At 35.3% G+C, this 12,913-nt stretch overlaps 1 protein-coding gene across 2 annotated transcripts in view; it reads left to right on the top strand.

Moving 5' to 3' along the window:
• Positions 1-12,573, top strand: part of Tent5d (terminal nucleotidyltransferase 5D) — a 50,149-nt gene extending 37,576 nt beyond the window's left edge. For both annotated transcript variants that reach the window (XM_021153322.3, XM_021153324.1), the window contains exons 2-4: positions 1,807-1,870; positions 5,402-5,515; positions 9,992-12,573. In XM_021153322.3, coding sequence (XP_021008981.1) covers positions 10,011-11,183 — 1,173 coding nt within the window. In that variant the 5' untranslated portion in view covers positions 1,807-1,870; positions 5,402-5,515; positions 9,992-10,010 and the 3' untranslated portion in view covers positions 11,184-12,573. The remainder of the gene's footprint in view (positions 1-1,806; positions 1,871-5,401; positions 5,516-9,991) is intronic.
• Positions 12,574-12,913: the final 340 nt, after the last annotated feature.

Here is a 12,913-nt window from a genome sequence, read left to right as displayed (position 1 = left end):
TCATATATGTTTCTTTGAAAAAACATACATTATAATCTGTTGGTCATTCTAAGGTTTACTTTGGGGTTGTATATGTATATATTGTAGATACTCAGATAAAATATGTGTAATTACTTTAGACTTAGCTGGGCTACTAGAGAAACCTTTTGTGTATAGAAAGGCATTATAAATAGCAATGGGAAATTAGGCTTTTGTGTATTTTTGTTGATTCACTTCACATTAATATTATAAGGCCTATTTCTTTAATTCTTTTTTTCTCCATGCAGTTATTTTTTGTTATTTATTTATTTTCAGTCCAGGTTTTATTTCCCACCCCATCCACCCTCTGACTGTTCCACATCCCATACCTCCTCCCTAAACCCCCGTCTTTAATTATTTTTAATTTTAATTGTTTGTTTCTTTAATTTGCCTCTATAGTATACCTAATGTCCTAAAATTCTATACTAGAATAGGGATCACATTTATCCCATTTAAAACAACTCACTTACTTTGATATGGACTACTTATACTAATTTTATTATCCTTGTTTGTGTGTTAAGAATGAGAACAGTTGGAACAACATTATGAACTAACCAGTACCCCAGAGCTCTTGTCTCTAGCTGCATATGTATCGAAAGATGGCCTAGTCGGCCATCACTGGAAAGAGAGGCCCATTGGACTTGCAAACTTTATATGCCCCAGTACAGGGGAACGCCAGGGCCAAAAAGTGGGAATGGGTGGGTAGGGAAGTGGGGGGCGCTATGGGGGACTTTTGGGATAGCATTGGAAATGTAATTGAGGAAAATATGTAATAAAAAATATATAAAAAAAGAATGAGAACAAAGTCAAATCTGATGGTTAAACAGAGGAGGAGTGGATCTGGGGAAGAGCTGAGGTGGGAGGGCACTAATAGGAGTGGAAGGAGGAGAAACAGTAGTTGGATATAATATATGAGAGAAAAATTGTGAAAAGATAATTTTATTAAGTTCTTATTCTTATATGACTATTAAACTATTCATCATAGCACTTTCTCTCCTTGACATTTATTAAATACAAAGAATATGTTTATGAGAAATTATCTATTTGACATTATAAATATTTCTAGAGGGAAAATGACAAAACAGTACACATCTTACATTTTTATCATTGATCTAGACACAGTGTAGGACCACAAGCAGATAGCACTTCTTTCTGACTTTTGTCTAGCTTATTAATTTCAGATATCACACAATTAATATCATATTAATGATTCTTTTAAGCTTGTAGCCAAATATGGGTGTGCTGTTCTCTCTTTATTTTTGCAGTTCTGGAAGTTGATCCCTGCACATTGCATGTGACAGGCAAGCACTGTAGCATTGAGATTAATACCTAGCCTCTTAGAGGTTTTTTCCTTGTTAATGTTATGGGTCAGAATTTACCTTTAGCAGAGCAAAAGCAATGAGAGGGATTTTTGGTGGATTATTAATATATTCTCATGATTTTGTTCGATTCTCTTTACTATTAATGTTAGCCAGGGTGTTCTGTCTACTGCTTTACTCAGTATACCATGAAAATAACAAATTAATCTATTTTTGTCATGATATAAATATGATTTCTTTGAAAAAAAATTATCTTTAAAGAGATATTCAAGTGTTGGTAAACTATATTTTAACTAAATATGCCAGTTTCATTTCCCATGGGCCTTAGTCTTCTCTCCTAGAAACAGATATAGTAGTATATCAAATAAAATGTGAACCCTAGTAATCAAAGAGTACTTTATACTTTATTGAATTTATGAAATATGGTATATTATATTATTAATGCCTGCTTTTTTAAATTTAACTATAGGTGGATACCAATCTTGAAGTTTTCCAAAGTAGGAGCCATCTAACTCTCAATATAAGCCCTTATTGTAAGTAATGTAACCAACAATATTTATGTTTTAGAATCATAATACAAAGTCTAGGCTTCGTTAGTCTTAACGTCTAATTGAAAAAATAATATTGGACTGTTAGACTGTTTAAAGAAAGCCAGATGCCCCTTAACAGAGGAATGGATACAGAAATTATGGTACATTTACACAATTGAGTACTACTCAGCTATTAAAAAGAATGAATTTATGAAATTCCTAGCCAAATGGATGGACCTGGAGGGCATCATCTTGAGTGAGGTAACACAATCACAAAGGAACTCACACAATATGTATTCACTGATAAGTGGATATTAGCCCAAAACTTAGGATACCCAAGATATAAGATACAATTTGCTAAACGCATGAAACTCAAGAAGAATGAAGACCAAAGTGTGGACACTGTGCCCCTTCTTAGAATTGGGAACAAAACACCCATGGAAGGAGTTACAGAGACAAAGTTTGGAGCTGTGATGAAAGGATGGACCATCTAGAGACTGCCATATCCAGGGATCCATCCCATAATCAGCTTCCAAATGCTGACACCATTGCATACACTAGCAAGATTTTGCTGAAAGGACCCAGATATATCTGTCTCTTGTGAGACTATGCCGGGGCCTAGCAAACACAGAAGTGGATGCTCACAGTCAGCTATTGGATGGATCACAGGGCTCCCAATGGAGAAGCTAGAGAAAGTATCCAAGGAGTTAAAGGGATCTGCAACCCTAAAGGGGGAACAACATGATGAACTAACCAGTACCCCGGAGCTCTTGTCTCTAGCTGCATATGTATCGAAAGATGGCCTAGTCGGCCATCACTGGAAAGAGAGGCCCATTGGACTTGCAAACTTTATATGCCCCAATACAGGGGAATGCCAGGGCCAAAAGAATGGGAATGGGTGGGTAGGGAAGTGGGGGGGGGTATGGGGGACTTTTGGGATAGCATTGGGAATGTAATTGAGGAAAATACGTAATAAAAAATATTAAAAATTAAAAAAAAGAAAGCCTTTAAAAGAACATTTGCTTGGATTAGAATTCTGTTTTATTCGTTGTAATTTTTATTTTCCATTATTTCATGGTGAACAGAGGTGAACATCAATTGTCTTTTTCATGTTCTCCATCTAATTTTTTGGGATAGGGTATTCTCAGTGAAACTAGAGCTTGCCATTTCGGCTAGACTGGATGGCTAGTGAGCACTTGCTAACGTTCTCTGTGTGTCCATCTGTCCAGTACTTCAACTATGGACGCGCACTGCCATACCTGGTTTTATGTGGGTGCTGGATATCCAAACTCAAATCCTCAGATTTACACAGTACTTTACCCACTGAGTCATAATCACCACCCTCAGTGTAATACCTTTTTTGTTGTTTTTTATTAGGTATTTATTTCATTTATATTTCTAATGCTATCCCAAAAGGACCCCCCCGCTCCCCCACCCACTCCCCCACCCACCCACTCCTACTTCTTGGCCCTGGCATTCCCCTGTACTGAGGCAGATCAAGTTTGCACGACCAATGGGCTTCTCTTTCCACTGATGGCCAACTAGGCCATCTTCTGATGCATATGCAGCTAGAGACAGGAGCTCTGGGGGGTTATGAAATAGATGTTGCCAAGTCATGAGGTATGCCTGTTGATAGTACTGGTTCTCTATCATTTCTTCTATGTTTCTTTTAGTGATAATTCTTTTAATCTTTTGATTCTTTATGAATTTCACATCATGTACCCCAAACCCACTCATCTTCTGTCCCTTTGTATTCACCCTATGGCTTTGTAACATCCTCCCCTCACCACAGAAGAAAAGAAAAACAAACAAAAAAGCCAAAAAAAAAAATCTCATCGTGGAAGCTATAGTGTGTCACACACAGTATATCCTTTTGCTCACAAATCTTTACTTGCAAATGTTCATTGCAGTGAGCCATTGGTCTGATTCAATACATAGGGCTTCTGCTACACTATCAATAGTGGATCCTAACCAGAACTCCTCTCAGATATCCTGTTGTTGACCCATGTTAGGGAGATCTTGCAGCTTTGGTTCAGTAGAATCAGCCCCTTCATGTTCTCCATCAGTTCACAGATGGGGTAGATATTGAGGTGTGCTAACTCAAAGCCTTGGATCTGGGCTTGGGTGGTAGGTGGTCAGCCCACCAGCTCCTCTGTACCCTCATCACCAGGGCAATCTCTTCAGCACTGCCCCCCAACACACACACACACACACACACACACACACACATACACACACACACACACACACACACACACAGAGAGAGAGAGAGAGAGAGAGAGAGAGAGAGAGAGAGAGAGAGAGAGAGTTCACTCAGTGCCTCAGCATGCAAGGGGCGTGTCCAGCTCCACCTCAAGGAAGATACATAGCCTGGCTAGCACTCCTATACTCACACTCTTTGTGCCATCTCTCCAGTCCTTATGTCCTTATGCCAGCTACTGTGCAAACCCAGGTGAGGTACAGGGCCCACCCTCATGATCCCAGAGCCAGCTCTCCTGCCTGCCATAGGTGGCAAGTAGTGAGTGGCCATACCACCTCACTGCATAAGAGTAGTGAGGCCTTCTGGGCATATCTACTGTGCTGCCCAAGTTAGGTGCAGAGCCTGCTTTCCCTAGTGCTATAGCCGGTGAGGAGCAGAGCCAGTTTTCCTCCTGTCATGGTCCCGGGGCCAGCTCACAGGTGGGGGCAGAATGGGGGCATCTCTCTAGCACCCATGCCACCTCACGGCAGATGAGTAGCAGGGCCAGCCAGCTCTCTGGAGCTTATGTCTTGGAGACTAGCTCCCTTACTCTACAGACACCTGGCCAAGCTCTATTATACTACCTATGTGAGGTAACTTCAGGGCCTCTCTCCAGAGTGTTATAGTTAGTGAGCTCTGCATAGCCCTTGGTCGTAGGCCACAGCTCAGACCAGCGACAAATGCATGGCCTTTGGTGGTAATATGAGGCATGAACATCAACACAGACCCCTGCTGCTGCATTGCCAAGGACCCAGACAGGGCCCTCAGCAGCATGATCCAGGACTTGACCATGACCTCAGGTAGCAAGACAGACTACTCACATCAGGGTACTCTCAACCCTCATGGCTCCAGACCCACCTTTCTTCATACTGCTCAACTGTTCTGCTTTCCTTTTTCTCTACCACATACTTCTACACCACAGTGGCTCCTTCTCCGGGCAGACCATGCCACAGGTGGGCCTCTGAGTATCTTCTTAGTAATTGGATTCTTAAAGTATAGCCACATCTACATCATCTGGGAAGGTAAAAGTGCATATGTTCAGGTTCCCCCTATGACCTACTTATTCAGAAACTCTGAAATTGGGATCAAGAAATATTTCACAAACCGTTTATATGATACATCTTGAAAGTTCAGTACCTCTATTTCAGGGCAGTGGTTTTACTATCATTTCTTTGGTGTGCATGTCTGAATATGTATGTATATATATATAGTATGTAAGAATATAATCAGGAACATCAGATTATTAATGTGTACTATGAATCACAGTGCTCTTTTGTTGCTGTTTCTTTCTTCAGACTGGTTGCCCCATGACTTTATTCCATGATAAGATGAAAATTCATATGCTGTCTGAAACATTCACAGAATCATCATATTGAATATAGAGAGTTCTCAAACGTTATCTTTTCAATGTAAGTTGTAAGTCATCCTCATTGTCTTTGTAGATAAACTTCTAATATTAATATAGGTGGAAACTTGCTGATGAGTTTTACTCTTATTTCTGTGAACAGATGGATAATAAGTTTGTGAAAAGGAAAACAATTATAACTTATCTATTGTACATATGATATCTTGACAATCCACTTGCCTTACCTACATTACAGATGATTTTTTTTTACTTTTATTGGTTTTATTTTTATTTGATTTTTATTGGTTATTTTATTTATTTACATTTCATATGTTATTGCTCTTTCTGGTTTCCCCTCCACTAACACCCTATCCTATTCCCTACTTCTATGAGGGAGCTCCTCCACCCACCCACCCACTCTCGCCTAACTGCTCTAGTATTCTCTTACACTGAGGGATCAAGCCTTCATGGGACCAAAGGCTTCCCCTCTCATTGATACCAGATAAGTATCTGGGGTTGGTGTCTATAGATGGGATGAATCCCCAGGTAGGGCAATCTCTGGATGACCTTTCCTTCAGTCTCTGCTCCATTCTTTGTCCCTGCATTTTCTTTAGACAGGAGCAATTCTGGGTTAAAATTTTTGAGATGAGTAAGTGGACTCATCCCTCAACAGGGGGGCATGCCTAACCTCTCCATACAGGTTCTCTTTCCCCTTTGTTGAGTATTTCAGCTAAGGTCATCCCTGTTGGGCCCTAGGAGTCTCTTGCTTTCCTGGCAGGTGTATTTAAGCAATTAAATGACTGAAACAACTTAGTTTTGATTTCAGTATCTACTATAGTCATATATATTATTAGATCATATTTATTGTAGGAAAACTAAAATTAATTAAGCTAGATAGGAAATGTGTTAGCTTATAGGATGATGACTTGGAAGAAGTCAGAGTCAGAACCAGGTCTTCAGAAATGGACTAATATGAACCTCACATTCTGAGAATGATTAAGAATATCACCTTTTGTATCTGTGTTCAGGTTCATGCAACAAATTTTTAAAGGAGCTTTGCCTTGAGTTGGATATTCTGTATATGGAAATATATGGTAGTACTTCATGTTTAAAAACCACACATTCTGTAGCTGAGAGCTCTTTTGAAATCAACATTGTACAATAAGCAATGTGGATACTTTTGCCACACTTCTTTTAAGTTTATGATACAAAGATTGCATTGAGTTGGGCTTTCTGGTACAGAAAATATTGTCTCCTAACATACTATTTAATATTTTGTACATAATATATGGGGAACTCGCTGTGCTATATGAAGATATGACTGTTAAGTTATATATAATGAGTCAAATTACTTGAGTGTTATAGGTGTTTATCAGAAGATTAATAGATAGTAGTTATGTGAGAGAAGTGTAACGTTATGACCAAATTTTGAATTCTTCATGTTAGTAGAGATGAGTATTATAGATTCCATATTAATAAAAATCACTTATTTGTTCCATCATGTTATACTTTATTGAATTTTGTGTGATTATCTATGGCTGTATGTATATATAGGTTATATCATATAATATATAATATGTAATTATATAGAATATATTACATAATTGCATAATATTTGATATGATACATATATAATATATACATGATAAAGTATATTATAATATATTATATAATATATAATATATACACAATAAAGTATATTATAATATATTATATAATGTATAATAAAATATAGTATTAATATATTATACATATTATATAAGAATAAGTTATGGTAATTATAATATTTTAAAATTTTATAATTCACATTTGAATATATACAGGTGATAAGAAAATGGCAATTTAAAATTCTTCAGTTAGTAATAACATGATAATTTAATAAAAAGTTTATGTAAACTAGATGTTTATTTAGTTGTAGCAAGAGAATACTAAAATAAAATCTGAATTGTTCTTTTTTTAAAATATTTTTAAGGAAGTTGAAGTATTTACTAACCAATGACAGCATTTCTTCACATCCTAGCAAATTAACTTCCTATGTTCATTTTTAACAAATGCCAATGATCAGTTTTTATACACACACATATATGGACACACACATTTAAATTGGAAAACTAGTCTAGAGACAAGAAGCCTTGGAATCATTAGCAAAAGTAGTCAAGTGAACAGTAGATTGCTGGTCACTGATGAGCAGCTTGTCTGGACTACGTTCCTAGACTAAAGCACAAAGAAATGGTAATCTTTTGTGTTTTCTTTGCAAGATCTTAGTATGCATCTGGGAAACAAAATGCTTTTCCCTCCCTTTCTTTCGTAATATCTATGTGTATAGCCAAGCTATTAAGTAGCTGTTTCTAATTTGTTTTATCTGAAAGATACCTTTTTGACCAGTTATTCATTTATTTTGCCTGTTCATTTAAGCTTGTTTTGAATGATCTTATTTTCATATAAAGTTTCTATGGACTTCTATACAGAAAATAATTTATATTTAATAAAGTATATATTGAAATATTAATATTCCCCTCTCATAGGTTGTAAGCCTGATATTAAGCCAATAATTCATTTTTACTAATATTAACAAGAGAATTTCCATTAATGACATAGAAATTTCCATTTTCAAAACAAATATGAATATTAAGAATTTTAAAGCTTATGACAGTGATTTAAGTTAGGTTATACCTCGAAAATATTTATTAGATGAATTATAGACTTTCCTAAAATGTTCCTAATAAGTCCAGATATTGTTATGAACTATTTTCTAGACTGATAACATGGGCATAACAAATCATTATCTTAAAGTAAGTCAGTGATGATTCTAGAAGAATATGTTTTAAAACAGTCTTAAAATTGCATATTGAATGTTCCATCATTACATAAGCTGTCCTATTATATAGTAAAAATACACACCAATCGTTTAATTCATATTTATGAGGATAATATATAGAGGACCATGATAGGTTTAGTATTCTCACCAACACATGTCTGCTTTTACTTAGTAATTGAATGACCCAAGATTATTCTACAGATACTAAATAATATATTCTACTAATCTAGTTATGCTTGAAATACATGCAGCTTGAATTCTAAATATTTCATTATTCTGATAACTCCCTACATATTCAAGATATGAATGCTATCTACAGAAATCTACTTTAAGCATAGTACAGTTTTTTTTTTCACTCCTGGAAATACTACCTAGTTTGGAGGAGTTAGGGGAAGGACTAAAGGATCTGAAGGGATTTGCAACCCCTTAAAAAGAACAATACAAACCAACCTCAGAGCTCCCAGGGACTAAACCACCAACCAAAGAGTACACATGGAAGGACCATGTCTATAGCTACATATGTAGCAGAGGATGGCATTATCTGGCATCAATGGGAGTGGTGGCCCATGGTCCGGCAAATGCTTGAAGCCCTAGTGTAGGGGAATGATAGGGAGGTGAGGCTGGAGTTGGTGGATGGGTGGGTGGGGGACTTCCCTAATAGAAACAGGGGAGAGGGGATGGAAGAGGGGGTTTGCTGAGGGAAAACAGGGAAGGGGGGTAACATTTGCTATGTGAATAAATAAAATGACCAATAAAAAAAGCAAAAGCTATAGCCATAATAAAATTCATTTAATTTCATATATTAATTTGTTTGAACAGCTTAATAGACTATTGGAAGATCCACATAATCACTTTAGATGTCATAAATACATAATTATGTATAGTTATACTCATCATGTTTATACATATTATAAAATTTTAAGTTCTTGATGCTCCTCATTTGTAAAATTTTCTGAGAATATTGTTATCAGATGCCAGCTATCAGATACCTGCAGTAGATGTTTTTAAATGTCGAGAATCATGCTTCTTTATGTTCTTCTTTAAATTTGTGGACATATTTGAGAGTTCCATTTTTCATTTCCAATTAACAGTTATTATTTCTTTCACTTGGCATTAAATTCCTCAAGGCATATAGAACAGGCAATGAATCAGATGCTATTCTTATTCCCAAAGAATCCATAGTATTAATAATATAATAGAATATTACTGTAATGGTATTTAAAGTGAGAATGATGAAATACACAAAGCTCAATAATGTATTTGTGAATGCTTTTATATTTGTGGGATAAAGATATCAATTATATATTAGTTCCATTTTGTCCATCTCATCTCATCTCAGTTTATGTTACTGACAGTCAACCTTAGTGTTCTACTATGATTCCCCTATAAGTAGTGTTTATATGACCAAACCCCATCAGTTTTGTATTTATGTGAGGAAAAAATAGTAAAGAACACTTTTATTTTATGAATTATATAATTGCAGTTAATTCCTGGGAACATGTTTGCATTCAATAATGAGCCAGCATTTCTTATGATCATTTTTACCTTTAGTTTCTCATATTTCAGTATGACTATTTCTATTAATATCTTGCTAGTATTTCTTTGTTTACAAAGTACTTACTATATTTGGGTAAGTCTGTTTTGAACATTTTTATATGCGTTAGCCGTAACATTTGTTTGAAGATGCTGACATTTCCTATTAATATTTTTCTTGCCCCCTAGTTGTTCTGTTGATTTCACAATGTCGGAGATCAGATTCAGCAATCTCACTTGGGATCACATTGTAACACTGGATCGTGTGTTACATGAAGTGATCCCAATTCATGGAAGGGGCAATTTCCCCACGCTGGAGGTAAAACCAAAAGATATTATTCATATTGTGAAAAATCAACTCATAAAACAGGGCATTATTGTTAAAGATACAAGATTGAATGGCTCAACAGCAAGTTACATACTCGCAAGCCATAATGGAATCAGCTATAAAGATTTGGACATTATTTTTGGTGTTGATGTACCAAGTGATGAAGAATTTCATGTAGTTAAGGATGCAGTTTTAAGCTGTCTATTTGACTTTTTGCCAAAAGGTGTTAAAAAAGAAAAGATTACCCTAAAAACCATGAAAGAAGCATATGTGCAGAAAATGGTAAAAATTTGCAATAACCATGATCGCTGGAGTCTCATCTCCCTTTCAAATAACACTGGGAAGAATGTAGAACTAAAATTTGTGAATTCACTCAGACGACAATTTGAATTTAGTGTAGATTCTTTTCAAATTCTTTTGGATTCCATGTTAGATTTCTATAGTGTTCCAAATGCCAAGCTAACTAAAGAATCCTGTCCTGTTGTGGTGGCTGAAAGCATGTATGGGGACTTTCAAGAAGCAATGATACATTTGAAATATAAGCTAATATCTACCAGAAAACCTGAAGAGATCAGAGGTGGTGGCCTTTTGAAGTATAGCAATTTGTTGGTTCGTGACTTCAAACCAGCTTGTCAAACAGAAATTAAGACTCTGGAACGTTATATGTGTTCTAGATTTTTCATTGATTTTCCTGATGTAGCAGAACAGCAAAAGAAAATTGAATCGTACCTCCACAACCATTTCATAGGTGAAGCAAAGAACAAGTATGACTACCTTATGACCTTGCATGGAGTTGTAAACCAAAGCACTGTCTGCCTCATGGGATATGAAAGAAGGCAGACCCTTAACATGATCACCCTTTTGGCTTTGAAAGTACTTGGAGAACAGAATATTTTACCCAGTACAGACAACGTAACTTGCTTCTATCAACCTGCTCCATACCTAGTTCTTGAGGGAGGGTACCCTAGTTATTATGTAGCATCTGGGCTACCACTGGTTTATTTCCAGCCATGTCATACAGTGCAGTTCCCTGTGCAGAATGGTATGATGTAAGAAATACACATACCACAAGTTTTGCATAAGCAACTCTGAAAAAACAATTTTCCAAGTTCTGTAAAAAGTTAAGATCTATTTTTGTGTAGTTGCCAACTATTTTTCACCGATTCTTCATTTTCACCAATACTTCAATAACCATAGTGGATAAAGTATCATCTCTAAACTGACATTTTAACATGATCATTGAATATTGTAACTGTAAAATATTTCAAATGTAGTAGAATACTTTAAATGATTTTTCACATCTTACTGACACAAATTTATTGCAACCAGTGTAAGATGCCTATATATTTGGCTAACGTATGAAAGAACACTTCTCATGTTTTAAGATGAAGTGTAGTGAAGATATATTACAACATTTTTACTACAATTAGTTCTTTGTTACACTGTTTTTGTTAGCAAATGATAACATGAAATTTTTGTTCATAAATTGAAAGTATTTGATTTCAAAGATAATTTTAAATGATGTTACAATAATGGACTGTAAGCCTGTGTTCCCCAATACAATTCATCAACTTGAAAACGTTGCTAAAATTTAAAAGACCACTTGGAAAAATATTCTGGAAAACAGGAATTTATCCTTTATATCGAAAGAATTTAGCTAATATGTGGATCAAAAAGTACCTTTCAACTGAACAACCAAGAATGTGACTTAAGCCAGGATTTTTGGCATGTAATTATACATTGAAACATAAAAAAAGAGACCACTTCTGAGCATGAAACTATTCTATCATCATCTTTTAAGATAAAACTAAATGGAAGAGAAAAGAGAAACAACACCAACAATGACAGAAGAATAGATTTCAGCCATGACATTTAAGGGATTTTTTTTTCTTTTTCACCTATTTGATCAATATCCTAAAATATCTGGAAATGTTCAACATTAGACATTGAAACCACTCATGACTAAATGAAGGCTTTTTTCCAACACCAAAGATTTGTTTCTAGTATCTTCTTCAATGTTAATTTCAGTTACTACTACTCTTTTTTTCAGTATTGCATATATTCATCATTATTCTCAATATCTACTCAGTATATCAGATATCCGCTAGCAAATCTATGAGTGTGGTTTAAAATGAATTTTCTTTATATGATGAAAAGAGCTGTTATATGCGATGATAACAGCAAGCTAGTCTGAATGAATATCAATAAGTCCATCGGAAAACTTATTTTTCTGTCACAACAAGAACCAACAATCAAAATCTTGAAATGTGCTATCTACAGACTGTATTTACAGTATTGAATAGAATAGTACAATTTTTTATGAATTTTTCAAATGATTAATATTTCTGGCATTTTGTACACATACATCACTGAACATTGGTATGTTTAAATAATTACATGTGTAATACAAAAGCACAAGGTTTTAAAATATTTGGATTTACCCTTTCAGGTGGAAATAAAATAAAAAAATTTAAATACTAAATTAAGGAATTGTATCACTGTATCTATCTACATCTTGTATTAGCTAAAACATAATGATCATTCTTTGTGTCTTAACATATACACTTTAGTTTTCAGAAAGTTGGAATACATAAACATAAAACTGAAGTTACTCATTAGTAACAAAAATAATTCTAAAATGTACAGGAGAGTAACTTGAGAATAAAAGGATTGTGTTAGTAGTATGAGTGCTAAAAGTTCGGTATTTCCCATAGTTCTTCAATGGTAGAATTGTGAAGGTTTGGGAGCATCTTACCACACCTGCCATCCCGTTGCTTCTTACT

This window comes from Mus caroli, unplaced genomic scaffold (assembly GCF_978045245.1).
Source record: "Mus caroli unplaced genomic scaffold, Mus_caroli_1 scaffold_5, whole genome shotgun sequence".
Classification (NCBI taxonomy): Eukaryota; Metazoa; Chordata; class Mammalia; order Rodentia; family Muridae; genus Mus; species Mus caroli.
This window is presented reverse-complemented; position numbering and strand designations above follow the sequence as displayed.